Source organism: Scyliorhinus torazame, chromosome 21, assembly GCF_047496885.1.
Source record: "Scyliorhinus torazame isolate Kashiwa2021f chromosome 21, sScyTor2.1, whole genome shotgun sequence".
NCBI classification, from domain to species: Eukaryota; Metazoa; Chordata; class Chondrichthyes; order Carcharhiniformes; family Scyliorhinidae; genus Scyliorhinus; species Scyliorhinus torazame.
In genome coordinates this window covers 65,087,830-65,107,076 of record NC_092727.1, presented here as the reverse complement: position 1 = coordinate 65,107,076, position 19,247 = coordinate 65,087,830, and the positions used below count along the sequence as shown (strand labels likewise).

Sequence of the window (19,247 nt, the reverse complement as noted above, 5' to 3'; positions counted from 1 at the left end):
GACCTCATGAGTTCCTTATAGATGTCAGAGACCGTCCCTTCTCCCACCCACACTCTGGAAACTACCCTATCCTGTATCCTTCTTGGTGGGAGGAGCGGGAAGTTTGAGACCTGCCTACGTAGGAAGTCCCGTACCTGCAGGAACCTAAATTTGTTTCCCCTCGCCAATCCAAATTTCTCCTCCAGCTCCCTCAAGCTAGGAAAGCTCCCCTCTATAAACATATCCCCCATCCTCTCAATCCCTGCTCTCCGCCATCTCCAAAATCCCCCATCCATCCTTCCCGGGGCAAACTGGTGATTATTACTAATTGGAGACAGACCGATGCATCCTCCGCTCTGTTTCCTCCATTGCCCCCAGAGTCTCAGGGCCACCACCACCACGGGGCCGGCGGAGGCGCCGTTATCAACGCCCCCAAGCTGGTGCCCTTACATGAAGCCCCCTCCATACGCTCCCATGCCAACCGTCCCCCCACCACCCACTTCCTGATCATGGCCACCTTAATATTTTTCAAGATGCCCAACACCTCTTCTTTTTGGATCTCAATGTGACCCAGGCTATCTACACACCCTTCTTCAGACTCAACATCCACCAATTCCTTCTCTTTGGTGAATACTGATGCAAAGTATTCATTTAGTACCTCGCCCATTTCCTCTGGCTCCACTCAGAGATTCCCTTCCCTGTCCTTCAGTGGGCCAACCCTTTCCCTGGCTACCCTCTTGCTTTTTATGTACGTGTGAAAAGCCTTGGGAATTTCCTTACCCCTAGTTGCCAATGACTTTTCATAATCCCTTTTAGCCTTCCTGACTCCTTGCTTAAGTTCCTTCCTACTTTCCTTAGGTAGGGAATTCCAGGATATAAGCGATTGGGATATATATTCAAGACAGAATAGTGAGAGACTTGAAATTGACAATGTTATTGATTTTTTTCCCCTTGATAGCAGGGGTAGTTGAGGGGGGTTCTATAATGTGAGTCACTGGCTAGGCCAGCATTTATTGCCCATCCCTAGTTGCCCTTCAGAAGGTGGTGGTGAGTTGCCCTCTTGAATCGCTGCAGTTCCTGAGGTATGCCCAAAGTGCTATTAGGGAGCGAGTTCCAGGATTTTGACCCAGTGACTGAAGGAAAGGCCAATATATTTTGAAGCCGGAATGGCGAGTGACTTGGAGGGGAACCTCCAGGTGGTGGGGTTACCAGGTATCTGCTGCTCTTGTCCTTCTAGATGGTAGTGGTCATGGGTTTGGAGGATGCTGCCTAAGGAACCTTAATGAGTTTCTGCAATGCATTTTGTAGATGGTACACACAGATGCCACTGTTCATCGGTGGTGGGATTGAATAGTTGTGGAAGGGTAACAATCAAACACGGTGCTTCGTCTTGGATGGTGTCGAGCTTCTAGTATTGTTGGAGCTGCACTCATCCAGGCAACTACATGATGTCCTATGTACTACATTTTGAAGCTGTAGTAGTGTGGGTAGATATAGTGTCTGGTGACAGGGGGGTGGTGGGAAAGAGAGAAATTGCAGCAGGCACAAGTCAAATGCTCTAGCTTTGACAATCCCAAGTGTTGGTGTTAGGGAATTCGACACTTGTCGCACAGTTCCCAGCCACTTACCTGAATCACCCACATTGTCACAAGAGGCTGGATACTCTTTGCACAGTTGGTAAAGCTCTCTTCTGAGTCACTTAATAATCTGAGAGCAGAATCCAATAGTCGAGTATCTTACTGTAGGAATTGCTAGATGCTGACATCTGGCTTTCTCTGCCTGTCCTGGTGATTTCAATGCACACTAAAGATCCCACGACACTGCTGAGCAGTTCCCCTGGCCAACATTCTTCCCTCAATAAGCACCACCAAAATAAACATCAGCAGTGCATTGCTGCTTTGTGGAAATAAGAGGAACTTATTTCCGAAATAATGAGGCACACTCTGAAAAAAATAAGCACTACATTAATTCTATCCACATGACGAATGAATATAGCAGCAAATCCAGAAAGTCTTCAACTTTTTTTAATATTTTTAAAATTTTTAAACTTTTTATAAGCACAGGATGTGCTTAACATTAGGGTTGATTAAGTCATAAAGTCACTGCTTCTCTGCATGAAGAAAAGCTTTCTGTACAGCAAGGACAACTAGAGCCCATACCTCCATACACAGCTTTCAAAAAAGAGAAAATATGTACAAAATAGAACATTTTTACAAGGCTAAGGGGTGCTACAATCAAAGCAGTCAGCTACAATTTTTATTTAATGTATATAAAAGATCAAAAAATTGATTTTTTTTTACACTTTTCAATGACTTTGAGATGGAAATATACAGACAGGCACAAAGCTGACATTGAACTAGCTTTCGACACCATATGGAAAGGAACAGATACAACTGAAGGACAGTTTGAACAATTTTCAAAATGATAGGGGACGATGTTAGAGCGACGATGGCTGTGTTGTGTCTGGTGCACAAACACCAAATATCACTCCTTTATGAAATGCAAATGTAACCCAAGGGTTGCTTCAACAGACTCCGCCATCCCCTACAACAGTGTACACGACAGTGGGAAACCAGGCTTCAACATGGCAGGTCGACCTATGGGCAGGTTCAAGTCTACAAGCAATATTCTTATGACTGTGCAAGTTTGAAAACAAGTTGCATGGGAATAAAGACTCAAGTGGGTCCTGACATAAACATTTCCTGTTCAGTTTCTACTTTGCCAGCATGGATTTGATGGCTGAATGGCCCCCTTTGACAGATGAATCTGTGCTACTTTGAACGTACTCCCATAATTCCATAAATAGATCACTGAAAATCTAGGTTGAGGTATTAACCTATCTACTGCTCGATAAGTACTTGAAAACAGATTGCTCTTAGAATAAAACCTGGATTATGCATTTTGAAAGCCGAACAACTCCAAATGATCCAAAAGCAACACAATCCCAATGGTAAAGTGACAAGTGGCCTTGGCTGAATAAGCACAAGACGACTCATGAATGCAAACATAAGCAGTGAATGTAAAAATACTTTGGATTTTCAGCTCAACCAACTGGAGACACAAGTCACACAATGGGACAATCATCAATGGGTGAATGAAGAGTTTGTATGGTGTAGGTAGGCATTGGGATGTACAGACTGACCCAAAATTAAAACCAAGATGGCTGGTTTTTGGGTGCAATTAACTGCTGGACACCATGTTGCCGTAACCCTGTCACGAGCACAGGAAAGTCTTAAAGGTAGGAAGGACTGTGACCATATTAACTTACTAACTGCATCTGCTTACACTGATTCAGTTAGAAATCCCAGTTTTAAATCACAATACTCTAGGTTTGAAAGCAAATATATTAATCAAACTGTACTTGTGCTTTCAGATTGTTTCTTGACAGGGTGAAATTCTGAACAATTGATAAGATGCATTTATTTTTTGAGTGAATGGGAGAATGCTTTTTACCAAGCTGTCTGCTTCTGATGTTCCGCATTCACAGAATGCTAAGCACTGAGAAAAGAGGAACATTAGTTGGAACCTATATATAGGTTAATACTGATCTAGACTCATTCTGTTCAAATCTCCACACAGCTGTGCTACAGAACAGAGGTAAAGTATACTGCATTATTGGTCATTTGCACATGACACGGTCACACCCACAGGCTACATTTGACAGTCACACTCTGGAAACTGTCTAAAGCTAAATAACTTTTAGCACTCTGCAGAAAGCTGAGCAGCAGTTGGATTATTGAATGACACTGCTCAGCCCCAACAAGACCCATCTCTGATTTAAAGTCTTTTCTTTGGCAAATCACAGATCACAACAGGATTCCCTGATTTTGCTTTTCAGGTCTGAAAATCTCATCACCTTACACCAATCCTCGAACATAAATCTTCCAACGTGGATCAATCTGTTCTAATCTCAACAGGTAATAGAGCCTTGGGTAAACGCACATTTAAAGTTTTATTACCATCATTGCGGCACTGGTTCGTCCAAACTGGGATGTATATGCTGAGTACAGGCAGCTCAGAGGCAAGCTGTGTGACAGTCTAATTCACAGCTGTGACAACTGTGCGACAGAAGGAACTGGCCCATTCAGACTGTACACACCACACTCTTCACACAACGCTGTGCTGTGGAGCATAAGTTTTCATACAATTCCCCGCACTCCCATCCCATAATTAAGATAAATGTAAGATCCCTGCCTCATTGCACCCAACAATCAGGTTATGGACAAAGTAGTTTCAGATGGTGGATCCCTTGCAATTGTTGCTCTCTCAAGGAAGACAACATACCCTGCCTCCATCCCTCTCCTTACTGGCTCTGTGAACATGGGTTACACCAACCTGTCTCAATCGAGGATCAGAGAAGGCTGCCACACAGTAGTGCAGCTGTCTCCATGCCAGTCAAAAACAAGCAGAATGGTTGGAACTTGGCAGAGTTAGTTGTTATTGTTGCTTGCCACTTGCTGATCCAGGAATAGGCCGCAGCCATATTCAAATGAAGCTCTGTGCGGTATTCATCTGCAGCAGGCAAGGATGAGTCATTTGCTTCGCTGACCATCTGTTTTAAGGAACAATCTAATCCTGCAGAGTAGCCCTTAAAATACACCAAACAGTGGGTGGAGGGATTCTTCCCTCATATGACTGGCTTTAGAAGTGTCAAGTCCTACATTAGGTGGAAGTCAATGCCCATCAATGATTGATATTTTGTGTCAACAGCTGCCCCTTTTTCCCCAATATCACATTATAGAGGTCTGTGCTTAATAAAAATCTCTATCGTCAGATAATGGAAAACAAGGATACTGAAATAAGGTAGCACTTAAGATGGAGCATCTCCAACCTTCATAAACCTTATCCAGGAGTAAGGGAAATACTACTGTTCAAAAGGAGGAGATGAGTGTGTATAATTCCAGAAAGCTTGAGTCTGTTCCATTTACACTGGCTCCCAGAAAATATCACAATTCCACCACAGAATTGGGGGTGTTAGTCGAGATTCAAATCCCATGCCTCAACATTAACAGCCTGCAGGTCAGGCAGGTGGGTGAAGATTGAGGTGGAGAATTGATAATAAATGCATGACGGGCGATGAAAACAGCAGCTTACTGTTTTGGGGGAGCTATTATGACAGGTCTTCATCGAAACCAACTCTTCTCATTCAGATGAGCTGTGGCCTGCTGTGTATTTGTGCTTTTCTACTCTTCCCCTTTTAGGGTGTTACTTTTACAGTACAGCCTCTGGGCAGCAATATTCTCTTCGCTTTTAAAATCCCATTTTAAACAATCTCCCAAGTTGGCCCTAGTTTTGTATGCAGGTGGAATCGAAGTGTCTTACATAAATTGCTGCAGCCCCTCATTCCTGTACGACAGCTCCTCATTAACTCAATATCCTCAAAAAGTGCTGAAGGAACTGTCTGACGATTCAAGCAGAATGGAACTACATATGGAGAAAATGAAATCTTTGATTATTTCAGCATGGAATATACTGCTCAGCACAACTTACTACCAGCAATTCAGATGGGAATAAATGACATGCCAGTTGCCGATGGTTTTGCCTGTGCTGATTGTCTGTAATGAGAACATGAGCTGCTCCACCTTCACAGCTCCCTTCAAGAAGACCACAACGACTGACACCTCCTTTAACACAAGTGAGGTGAAGCAGCTACAAAGGTTCTAAGCTGTCTAAAGCGGAGGGTTATTTCTGATGATACAAATGGAATGCTATCTGTACATTTATTGCCATTTCAGTCTTGTTCCTACAGGTACCTGAGACATACATAACACCTGAACCCCATTGGGATTTGTCCACAAGTGTTTAAAGTTGCCAACTCTGAAACGAACATCTGATTCCAGGCTGCCACTCTACAGCAGGTCTGAAGCAAAATGCAGAAACCAGGAAGGAGCCATTAGCAGCATGGATCCAACTGTCCAAACCATTCAGAATGACACAGCAATCTTCTTTCCCCTTTGAACGTAGTTCACTCAGGAAATGCTCATGACCATGACATTCAGCAACTCACCAAGTCTAGAATTAATTTAATTTAAAACTCTATGGGGTTTGTTCAATTTAATCCTCAGGGTGGAACTGCTGTCCAAGGTGCACTTTGGTTGCTGCTTCCTCCATAGCTCAAAGTAGGAAGTGATACAGGGTTTTTTTCAAAAGAGTGAAACATTTAGTCATCGTAGCCACCGACAAGAAAATGGCAAAACAGAAACAAAAACGATTACGAAACAGGACTGCTTTTAAACATTAATGTCTGTGTGCTCCACTGTTGATTTATGAAATCGATAATCACTACACGCAACCAAATGAAGTTAGCAACTTTGTTTACAGGTCTACTGATATAGCCCAATACCCGAAATATCAGTCAATCAAGCTTTTGCCCTAGAATCTAACATAACCAAACTAACCTCTTCATCGTGCTAACTGTGGCCGGTGACAAAAAGTTTAATCTAAGAAAGCTATCTAAAATGGACTCTAAATTCACTAAAAACTGTGAATTTTGTTTGGGTGATGTTTGAATATCAAACGTCAAGAACAAAGCGTAGTTGTCACTAAATTTTGTTTATGTGTGTGTGAACCGCAAAGGTACAGAATGTCTCTGTTTGTCATTGTGTTGAACCGAGGGCAGTGCACCACTCTCTAACTCCTTGCTTCCTCTGCTGCTTCCAGATGATCGGCGACTGTTTCTGGTCTGTCTGTGGCTGGTTTCAGTTCGACTCTCACGTTCAGTCCCAGGATCAAACGCCAGTGGGAATGTTCGCTTCTCCCATGGTTGAACAGCCTGGAATGAATTATAGAGACTATAATTACAGGCACAACACAGTATTCTGCCATTATACATACTCATCAGGATAGTCCAATTACCTTTCACTCTTGTCCACCCTGGTCAAATGGGACAAAGCTTTACTTTTTTAAGCACCCTGTGTAAAATATGCCACGTACAAAGGCTTTAGAGATTTGTGCTAAAGCCATGACATAAATCATGAGTTGAACTTGGGCAGGGGTAGTGCAACTCAGATTGCAAAATTCATCCAAGGCTTTAGAATGTCAAATATTTGAAATGCCATGAAGGTCTTTTTAATTTATTGTTTTAAGGGATGAGGGCATCGCTGACAAGAGCAGCATTTATTGCCCATCCCTCACTGCCCTTGAACTGAGTGATTTGCCAGACCATTTCAAGGGCAGTTAAGAGTCACCCATATTTGCTGTAGGTCTGGAGTCACATGTAGGTCAGACCAGTTAAGGACAGCAGATTTCCTTCCATCAAGGACATTACTGAACCAGATGTTTTTTTTTGCAACAATCAACAATGGTTCCATGATGACCATTACTGAAACTGGCTTTACATTTCATGTTTTATTAACGGAATTTACATTGTACCAGCTGCCGTGACCCTGGGAATTAGCCTGGGTCTCTGGATTTCTAGTCCAGCGACATTACCACTACATCACCATCTTCCGACTGAAAACGGCAATGTAGAGGGAGCTTTACTCTGTATCTAACCCTCGCTGTTTATGCCTCGGAGTGTTTGATCAGCATTTAGAAGGCTGTACTCTGTCTAACCTGTGTTGAACATGATGGTGCAGTCTCAAACGGAAAGCTGAGGGGAGTTGGGTGATTGCTGAATAGAAGGGCTCAGCAGAGAGCAGGAATAAGGATACTGAGCATGATCTCATTGCATGATCTCATCAAAACTAATAGACAGAAATTCTCAGTGTTAGCTCTCCGGAAAGAGGCGTGTATTTATCCTCATTCAGACGTGTGATTGGATGGACTTCTGGATCCTTCCTGCTCCCAATGATAGTCTTGGTTAGCCTAACAGATGGAAGGAATAGACCAGGTTCAAAATCTCACTCTGCATGTATTGCCACAATATGGCACTTATCCAGATTCAGTGTTTGGATGCACTGTACAGCTCTACCCAAATAAACACAGATAAAGTTCCCACGCTATAATAATTCAACTTGTATCAGCTATCAGCATAACATTACCACACAGGAAGCAGCCATGCTGGTTCTGCGAAAGAGAAATTGTCCCCCTCTCCCATATTTATCCATTTCCCATTTACATCTCATGGATTCTGCTTCCACCATTGTTTCTCTAATGCATTCCATGTCCTAACGATCCCTTGTGAAAAGAAAATCCTAACTTCTAGCTTCTCTTCGGTGATTTGAAGTTTACGTGCTGACTGCGAACCAGTGGAAGTAATCTTTTGCCTGGTGCACGTCATTAAAAACCTTTAATTCTTTTAACACTTCCAACTGTCTCATATTCTTGGTTCTATTCTAAAATATAGCCTCAAATCAGATAGCATCATTGAATGTTACTGCTCAGAAGGCCATTCGGCCCATTGTGTCTGCACTGGCTCCCGAAAAAAGCTATCAGCGAATCGTTTCTGCATCTTCGCTATGGTCTTACATACATAAGATACATAGAAGATAGGAGCAGGAGGAGGCCTTTTGGCCCTTCGAGCCTGCTCCGCCATTCATCACGATCATGGCTGATCATCCATTTCACCAACCTCCCCTTTGTTCTTTCGACTGATAATCAGGTTGTCTGCTCATTACCCATTCACCGTCTCCATGAAACAACCTTTCATGGCTAATTCAATATCTTTCAGCATTTTGACAATACCTACTCTGTAGCTACTAGTTTTTACTTTTAAAGTAGCTTCTTGAGCTTCTTCACAACTGTAAAGTCTCATTCCTGATATAATTCTAAGCAGTTCCACCACCTCCTTTAAATAGCTGCAATGTTCCTACAATAGTGAGCTGTCCAGAACCACACATGGAACTTTAGAACAAAGAGCAATATAGCACAGGAACAGGCCCTGCGGCATTCCAAGCCTGCACCGATCACATGTCCTATCTAAACCAACCACCTGTACCCTTCTATATCCTATCTGTTCCATGTGCCTATCCAGATAAGTCTTAAAGATCGCTAACGTATCTGCCTCAACCACCTCACTTGGCAGTGCTTTCCAGGCCACCACCACCCTCTGTAAAAGCATTCCCTGCACATCTCCACTGAACCTTTCCCCCCTCACCTTGAACTTGTGCCCCCTTGTAATTGTCATTTCCGCCCTGGGAAAAAGCCTCCAACTGTTCACCCTATCTATACCCCTAATAATTTTTATAAACGTCTATCAGGTCGCCCCTCAGCCTCCGTCTCTCTCGGGAGAACAATCCCAGTTTATTCAATCTTTCCTCATAGCTAATACCCTCCATACCAGGCAATATCCTGGTAAACCTTTTCTGTACTCTCTCCAAAGCCTCCACGTCCTTCTGGTAGTGCGGTGACCAGAATTGGACACAGTATTCCAAATGTGGCCTCACCATCGTTCTATATAATTGTAATATAATTTTCGAGCTTTTATACTCGATACCCTGTCCTATGAAGGCAAGCATGCCATATGCTTTCTTTACCACCATTTCCACCTGTGCTGCCACTTTTAAGGATCTGTGGACCTGCACGCCTAGATTTCACTGTGTGTCTATGCTCCTGATGGTACTGCCATTTATTTTATAGCTCCCACCTGAATTGGATCGACCAAAATGCATCACCTCGCATTTGTCTGGGTTAAATTCCAACTGCCATTTCTCTGCCCAGTTTTACAGCCTATCTATATCCTGTTGTATTCTCTGGCAATCGTCATCACTATCCGCAATCTTAGTATCGTCTGCAAACTTGCTAATCAGACCCGTGACGTTTTCTGCCAAGTCATTTATATATTATAAACAGCAGAGGTCCCAGTACTGATCCCTGCGGAACACCACTAGTTACAGACCTCCATTTGGAAAAACACCCTTCCACTGCTACCCTCTTGTCTTCTATGGCCAAGCCAGTTCTGGATTCATCCAGCTAGTTCACCCCTGACCCCATGTGATCTAATCTTTTGCACCAGCCTGCCATGAGGGACCTTATCAAAATGCTTTACTAAAGTCCATGGAGACAACATCCACAGCCCTTCCCTCGTCAATTATTTTTGTCACCTCCTCAAAAAATTCAATCAAATTAGTGAGACATGACCTTCCTTTTACAAAACCATGCCGTCTGTTGTTAAGAATGATGTGGAGATGCCGGCTTGTGACAGGGGTGAGCACAGTAAGAAGTCTTACAACACCAGGTTAAAGTTGTAGCCACCTAAATTGGCCAACTCCCGATTTAAAATGGTGAACGGCAATGGCTGATGGGAAAGTCAGCCAACATGGACAGAAACCAGCAGCTGCAGGTTTGCTGTGTATTTACCTCTGCAAAGGCCAGACAACATCGATACCAGTGACCATCAGCATAACAATGTAGCAGCCATCTGCATACTGATGAGCAATCCCCGGGAACAATAAGTAACATTTTGGACACACAAAGCAAAGCCAGACTCCTCGGCGCCAGCAGGAGCCAACACAAAGGAGGTGAACGAGCACCTCAAGACCGCCCATCGATCAGGGAACCGCTCCAGTATTGGAGAAATCGAACCAAGCGATTGGGACAAAGTCCAATCACTTGGGACCAGGTACAGGGTCCGCCCCAAAAGGCGGGAAGCCCCTGGGGACTATAAGAGTTAAGCCCCAAGTTCAAATAGGTCTCTCTTCAGCCCTCTTCACCTCTTCGTCCTGCCCGGGTCACCCAGCAACATGAACCAACATTGACCGTGACCGGTGCAGTGACCACCGAACAAAGTAAGTCTTAATTCAACGCTCGCTACGAGATAGGCGCTCCTAGCTACAAATCCGTACCAACTTCGAATCCCGTAGACTCAGAACCCGAACGAAAGGCCATTTGTTCCCCTGACCTGGTGGGTCAGTCCGAAGTTAAGTATAGGCCTGTTAGTTGTAGAAGTAGCTTAGACGTAGAATTTGTGCATGAGTAGTGATTACTGTGTATAATAAATGTGCTTTGATTTGAATCTTACTAATCGGTGTATTGGGTTATTCATCATTACTCGGACTTGAACCTCGTGGCGGTATCATAAAGATACCTGGCGACTCGAGAGCAAAGTAATAAAACAGAGCAATTGAACCAAGGAGAAAGTTAGCAACATTATTTGGCGACATCTGACGGGACCCGATCTAGAAGTGGCATAACCACTCCGGGAGAACCCAAGAATTTGAATTAGAGATCCAATTGGGAACAGAAAACCACAAGCGTTCAAGCAGTTCTGATCAATACTCATAATTCGGAAGTGTGTGTATGCATGCGTAACTAACAGGGCGATTAGGTAAAACTGATAAATTTTTTGTTGCCACAAAACTGTCGGAAGTTTGTATATCGGAAAGTAGCGAAAGCCGTACCCGTATTTACAGCACCGCCTTAATACCCCTGTCCCAAATTTGAAGAGCAGCATTCGGATAGGAAACATGGCAATGCAACGCCTCATGAACCCAGAGGAATTTGCGGTCGCAGCGACCAGCAGCAGTAGAGTGGGACAATGTCCCATTTGGGAGGAAGAGATCAGGAAGTACCTCAAAGGAAGAGGATGGACCCTTTGGAGCGAATTCTGTAACAACGAGGAATCTGGCCCCGGAAGTATAGGACATACTTGGTGGGAGAACCTGAGCGAGATCCACACAAAGAGCACTTAAGCAGCTTCCAGTCTCAATATGAAAAGGCCCATCAGGACACGCAACGTGCAGTCCTGGTACGTGAAGAAACAGAAAAGCAGGTAGAAGCATTGCAGAGACAGTGCAGCGACCTAAAGGCAGCGTTAAGAGCACTCCATGCTGCCACCACAGAGCAAAGGCAAAGCTCACTAGACCACGCAAAGTGCCGGAAGCAGATTGCAGAGCTGCAATCGCTGCTTTCAGTTCAAAAAGGATTCAAGGAAACCTTTGGAGCAAAATTAGATGAGGAAGACCGCCCTGATTGGGAAGAATTAAACGAGACAGAGCAGAGATATGTTCAGGGAACATGTGCGCAGGGAAAGCCACAAAAGAGGAAAGCGCCCCAACCCCCCACACAGCAGATAGTTCAGGCTCCAATGAACCGAGTAACCACCTGCTGCACAACCATAGTGGACGATACGGAATTTCTATACTACACCCCCTTAACAGTGACCCAATTACTGGACGTGTGCGATAAGATCACACCATTCCTCCCCACCTCAGACCCCCACCATTTCTTTGCAACAGTAAAGCATCAGGCGACCATGTACGGCCTGGATGAGCGAGACCATGTAAAGCTCACAGTTTTAAGTTTAGACCCTTCAGTCGCAGCAGCCCTTCCCGACCCACAGAACGTAGGAGGAGGCATCTTGCAGAAATGCATACCGCGATCCTGGATGCAATCGGGTATAACTGGGATGACCCCGTAGATGGCCTCAACAAATGTAGGCAAAAGAAATCCGAGCACCCGACAGCGTTTGCTGGACGCTTGTGGATCCACTTTGCAGCAGTTTTTGGAGACTTAGACCGTGCCCATTTGCCCCCAGACAACATGGCCAAATGGACCTGCACCCTTATCTCCCATGCCACAGAAACAGGACAGAAAGCTTGCGCGAGTTATGATCCCTCAGAGGAGGCCCATAACGAGAAGTGGGTAGTGAAAAGATTGTCCCCGCGCTTGGGAGCAATCTATACAAAGCAAACCCGCAGTCAAAAATCCCGAGGAAAAGCAGGCCGATGCAGATATACAGGCAGTCACAACACACCAGAACCCAGCATGGGTGAATGAAGGAAAGAACAGCCCCCCACCCAAGTCACAGGAGTGTTACAACTGTGGACAGTTGGGACACTTCGCAAGAGTGCAATGCCCCTAGAAAGCCACAGAGAGCCCAGCAGAAGGGCACTCTGAGTAAGAAGAAGACAGAGCCCATTCATAGTGTTGGCGCCCGTTCAGATCAGACGGACCTGACCAGAACGGACTGACGGTGTACAGACTCCCCCAGTTGGGTCTGCAATACCCTTTGGGATAGGTCCGGACGACCGGTAGTTGCAGTGAAAATTCGGGGACAGCCCATCGAGTTTCTCTGGGACACAGGAGGGTCCCAGAGCACCACAATAAATTCCTCCACCATGTTCCAAAAGGACACGTGGCCCACGACAGCCACTATCACCCTCAGCGGCTTTACAGGCCACTCACAGCAGGGACACATCACAGCCCCTGTACCCATTCAAATCGGCAACATCACCACCAAGCACCCCGTAGTCTTAGTCGATCTGCCCCACACAGCAGAACACATTCTGGGAATCGACTTCATGAATTCCCACAATCTTTCATTTGATCCAGTCAACCAGTGTATCTGGAAAATGGCAAAGTCTGCAAGAGCCCCCGCAACGCTCAACATAGGAGAATACGCGAACAAAATTAGCGCAGTAGGCAAATTCTGGTTCAACCCGACCACGCTTAGCACGGACAAGCAGGTTAGGGCAGTTTTTCAAAAGAACAGGACAGAATTAGCGACCCACAAACACGACTGTGGACGGATGACTGGTTCCATACAGATCACAGGACCTGACCCTAGACCCCAAAAACAGTATGGATTTTCCCAAGAGGCAGAGGGAGAAATCTCAAAAGTAATCGAAAGCTTATTAGAGCAGGGCGTACTTAGATCAGTAGCCTCCGCTAATAATGCCCCGATTTGGCCAGTGAGAAAGCCCGATGGATCATGGCGACTGACCATCGATTACCGGGAACTCAACAAAATCACCCCCGCAGCAGCCCCCACAGTAGCAACAAGTCCCGAGAACATGCTCAAGCAGGGACTCAATTCCCGATTCTTTACGGTTTTGGATTCAGTAATGGATTCTGGTCCATTCCATTGCCTTCACCTTTAAAAATCAGCAGTACACGTGGACATGCCTGCCACAAGGCTTGTACAACTCCCCCTCCATTTTCTACTGACAGCTGGCAAATGGTTTAGCCAAATTCTCTCGCCAAGAATGTCTGGTCCAGTACATAGACGACCTACTACTGCAGACAGACACCAAGGAAGAGCACACTGAGCTTCTGTCCGAACTCCTGGAACTCTTACACTCAATCGGTTGTAAAGTCAACCCCAAAAAGGCCCAGATTTTGGAAGATAAAGATGATATATTTGGGAACAATTATCACACATGGTAAACGCGAGATCGAGCATAAAAGGATTGACTCAATTGCTAAATTGCCCCTTCCCCAGAACGTTTCAGCCCTCTGGTCGTTTTTAGGACTGGTTGGCTACTGCCGAAACCACATTGACGGTTTCGCCAGCAAGGCAGCACCCTTCTCAGACCTCCTAAAGAAAGGAGCCCCCTGGGAATGGCTAAATGCCTTTACTGCTAAAACACCCCCCAGAAAGATAGGTAGTTCGACCCAGAGCCCCCAGCACACAGACACGTGCGAGCCCATAAGGATATATGTGGATGGATCTTCCACAGTATTGGATGGGAAGCGCATAACAGGTTGCGGTATTTATGTTGAGGACGCGCAGGGATGCGCCCTAGAGGAAATATCATTCAAACTTCCAGGCCACTTAGGCGCGCAGGCAGCAGAACTTGCGGCCATCGCATATATAGTGGAACACCCAGATTCCTTCCCCAGGCCAGCAGACATATACTCGGACAGCCTCTATGTCTGCAACAGCCTTCCAGAATTCCTGCCCCTGTGGAAAGCAAGAGGATTTGTTTCCGCAGACGGGAAACCCCTCCCCTCAGCCCCATTGCTCCGACACATCTTAGAGAGAGCACAGAACAGGACTTTTGGGATAGTCAAAGTTCGAAGTCACCATCGGTCCTCCGCCCCCCCCTGGAAATGTAAAAGCCAACGCACTGGCTAAAGCAGGTTCCAAGCATGGATATTTTTGGACACCCCCCCGAAAGCGCATCAGTGAATGCAGTTCAGGTCTCGCAGACAAATATCGAGGATCTAGTGGAGGCCCAGAAGCAGGACAGCAATCTCAGGGAGATTGTAAAAGGAAAATATCCAGCACCCTTCGAGAGATTTAAATATGCTCTGACCACACATGACGGTGTGGTGTTAAAAGACACCCTTTATGTGGTTCCTGAACAGGACAGGAATCAACTGATTTGTTTATTCCATGACGGTCATGGACGTCAGGGAATCGATCCCACTACAGCCCACCTCAAGCAGCTTTGTTGGTGGCCGAACTTAAAGGACGATGTAAATCACTACATCGAGAATTGTCTCATCAGCGCCCAGAATAATCCGGACAGATATGCCAAAAAGGCGGAGCTCAGTCACACCCGACCCGTTGATGGCCCCTGGACTAACCTCCAGATTGATTTTAAAGGACCATTGCCCCCTTGCAGGAATGGTTATAAATATGTATTCGTGGTGATAGACACGTTTACGAAATGGGTGGAAGCATTCCCAGCCAGAACAAACACTGCAAAGACCACAGCCAAGATTTTGACCCACCACATCTTTACAAGATGGGGACTCCCCCGCAGCATTGAATCCGACCAAGGTTCCCATTTTACGGGACGTGTCAGGCTGAACGTCCTCACGATATTTGGCATCACCCAAAAATTCCACATAGCATACCACCCACAGTCGAGTGGTATCGTGGAGCGCATGAATCGGACCCTAAAATCCACCCTCAGAAAAATGGTCCTGCAAAACAACACCACTTGGGACTCAGTCCTCCCTTTTGCGCTGATGTTTTTGTGTAATACAGTCTCAACTTCCACAGGTTACACCCCACACACCCTCATGACCAGACGCCCCATTTTAAACTTGACCAGCCCCGAAGTGACGGCCCTCACACACGAGAAAGCCGTGGAGTAATTAGTTGCAAATGTTAAAACGGCTCAGTGAGCAGCCGCAGTAAAATTGGGCACCAAAAAGAAACAGAGCAAGGCTTGTTTCGACAAGACAGTGCATGCGACTGAGTACAGTGTAGGACAGCAAGTCATGCTCTCCGTATACAAACCCAGCACATTCCTGTCACCAAAGTACTCGGGTCCGTACTCCATTGCGGACAAAGTAAGCCCTTCCGTATACAAGATAAAGTATCCCAACGGAAAGACTGCGTGGTTCCACATCAACCAGCTGAAGGCACATGGAACACAGTCTAACCACTCACACCACGTCATGCTCGATGCAGCACACCACACCCCACCCACAGCCAGCGTAACCCTACCATCCCCCAACACGTCCAGCCCAGCATGGACTCGACCTCAACTCCACCCCCGAAATATACTCTCCGCCCCGGAACGCCCACCGACTGCAGCAGCAGAGACAGCGACCGTGACTCGGACAACAGCCACAGCACGCCTCCCTACTATCCCCATGCAACAGGACCCACACCCAGCGAATCCGACTACGATTCGAGTGATCCCTTCATGATCACTTTCCTAAACAAACCCCACCACCGACCTACCATGACGACCCCGATTCCGTCCCCACACAACTAGACACCACCTATTGGCACAGAGACAACTCATACAGGCTCGTCCGAAACGACGAGAGCGACCCCAAATCACACCATGCAGCCCTATCAACCTTAATACATTCAAGAGTTTGGCATCCGGGAGAAGATGACTACCTTGAGTCTGACTCCCAGAACGAGAACCCCTTTGCGACCCTGTTCGCAACCGATAACTGAGGTGTCCAGATGATGTTTTAAAGGAACCGCTTGAGAGAAACGGTGTCCTTTCTGATGGAACCTGCAGCATATTTTATGTTGTTTGTAGTGTTTTGTTAAATGCTGTATGTCAGACCGGAATTTTTTTCCCACCCCATGCTCATCAGCAGACACCTCTGAGGACTTGCCCACAGAGACTTGTTAAGGTCCCAGATGCCAGTTCAGCAGAACTCGTCTGTCGGCAGACGCCCGTTCATAACTGCCCTTCTGGTTCGAAGGTAGAACCACTACGGCAGCCCCACCACGATGACAACATTTCTTGCCTGTTCTTGTCGGTTGCTCAGGCAGTGGAGAAACGGCTTGGGACCCGCCCTGCCTGGGAACCCCCCCTCTGGTCAACTACGCTCGGGTAGGGGAGACACGGCATTGGTAGGCGTCCTACCCGGGGACTCCATCCAACTCTTACCCGCTGCGGCCCATACGCACCTCATTTTGTAAATTTTAGTTCAAAAAGTTTTGTTTTGTTTCATATGCTATTTACATCCTGAAACATTTGGATGGTAAACCGCACAGTCTACGTGACGGCTCGCACTGGTTCATTATTTGAAAGTGTGTCTTGTCCTAAAATTTGGTTTTTGAAAAAGAAAATGAGGGAGTCACACATAGTGACCAATTATAAAGGAAGTAATTGGCACTAAAGGACAGACAGACTATCGTACGAGATATTAAACCAAGATAGTTACAGATACTATGCTTGTTTCCACAGAACTCCAGAAGCTCCAGGACCGGAGACGAGAAGGGAAGAGAAGAGACGTGAAAGAAGACGCACCATCAGGACATCCTCCGGATTGTGCATCATGATAATGGACATTTGGTTACGCGTGAACGCGAACCCCATGATCTCAAGCCCCCCCAGCCGTTAATGATTCACTTCCCCACAGTACCCAGAGCCCAGTCACCAGCGACACCACACCATCTTGTGTGACAGGTTTATAACCTGGTATTCCCTGTCTAACATAATAGAATCCTTGCTGGTATTGGCGATACTCTGCTGCATCGTGCAGACTATGCGTCTAAGAAAATGGAGAAGGAGAGCCTACCACACTCGCACCCCGGTATATAGGATCAGATCCCCTATTTTCGGATACGACCAGACCCCCGACCCCCGCGATCTATAATAAAGAGCATTCATTTGCGGTTTTATTGTAAATAAAGAAATGTAAAGAAATGTTCATGAGCAATTGTACGATCCTGAGCTTGACTGCCAAGCCAGGAAAAATGTGTATAGGCTGCTATGATTTTGTTTGTATGGTTGAGGAAGTTAGAGTGATGAAATGTTTGAGTGAGAGTAGCGTATTAAGAATAGTTAGAGGTTCCCTTTTTTTATTGTTTTGTAATGCATGTCCCTGTTTGACATAGCGCCCCTTAGAACTTTCAGTTAAATTTTTTTTGCATAGTTATGGTCAGTGTAGAGGCCATGAAAGAAGTGCTCACCAGGTCAGGGAATGGAAAGCGACGTAGTTATGTGATCCTTCATGCTTCGCATTAGGATCACAAGGAGGGTGTGTAGCCACCTAAATTGGCCAACTCCCGATTTAAAATGGCGAACGGCAAAGGCTGATGGGAAAGTCAGCCAACATGGACAGAAACCAGCAGCTGCAGGTTTGCTGTGTATTTACCACTGCAAAGGCCAAACAACATCGATACAAGTGACCATCAGCATAACAATGTAGCAGCCATCTGCATACTGGTGAGCAATCCCCGGGAACAATAAGTAACATTTTGGAAACACAAAGCAAAGCCAGACTCCTCGGCGCCAGCAGGAGCCAACACAAAGGAGGTGAACGAGCACCTCAAGACCGCCCATCGATCAGGGAACTGCTCCAGTATTGGAGAAATCGAACCAAGCGATTGGGACAAAGTCCAATCACTTGGGACCAGGTACAGGGTCCGCCCCGAAAGGCAGGAAGCCCCTGGGGACTATAAGAGTTAAGCCCCAAGTTCAAATAGGTCTCTCTTCAGCTCTCTTCGTCCTGCCCGGGTCACCCAGCAACACGAACCAACATTGACCGTGACCGGTGCAGTGACCACCGAACAAAGTAAGTCTTAATTCAACGCTCGCTACGAGATAGGCGCTCCTAGCTACCAATCCGTACCAACTTCGAATCCCGTAGACTCAGAACCCGAACGAAAGGTCATTTGTTCCCCTGACCTGGTGGGCCAGTCCGAAGTTAAGTATAGGCCTGTTAGTTGTAGAAGTAGCTTAGACGTAGAATTTGTGCATGAGTAGTGATTAGTGTGTATAATAAATGTGCTTTGATTTGAATCTTACTAATCGGTGTATTGGGTTATTCATCATTACTCGGATTTGAACCTCGTGGCGGTATCATAAAGATACCTGGCGACTCAAGAGCAAAGGTAATAAAACAGAGCAATTGAACCAAGGAGAAAGTTAGCAAAGTCCAACAGGTTTGTTTCAAACACTAGCTTTTGGAGCACTGCTCCATTCACCTGAGGAAGGAGCAGTGCTCCGAAAGCTAGTGTTTGAAACAAACCTGTTGGACTTTAACCTGGTGTTGTAAGACTTCTTACTGTGTTGTTAATAAGACCATTCACTCCCAAATGTGCATAGATCCTATCTCTGAGAATCTTTTCCAACAATTTCACTATCATGGTCAAATCAATATTTTGTACAAATTCAGCATTTTCCTCTTATTTTTCTCAATTGTGGTTCAGCGGTAGCATTTGGACACAAGTCAGA

General features: G+C 45.8%; 1 protein-coding gene across 1 annotated transcript in view; it reads right to left on the bottom strand.

The window, feature by feature from the left end:
- Positions 1-1,987: 1,987 nt before the first annotated feature.
- The window catches only part of LOC140398057 (KAT8 regulatory NSL complex subunit 1-like), a 272,866-nt gene continuing 255,606 nt past the window's right edge, over positions 1,988-19,247 (bottom strand). Inside the window, exon 14 of the mRNA XM_072486269.1 lies at positions 1,988-6,751. Coding sequence (XP_072342370.1) covers positions 6,533-6,751 — 219 coding nt within the window. The 3' untranslated portion in view covers positions 1,988-6,532. The remainder of the gene's footprint in view (positions 6,752-19,247) is intronic.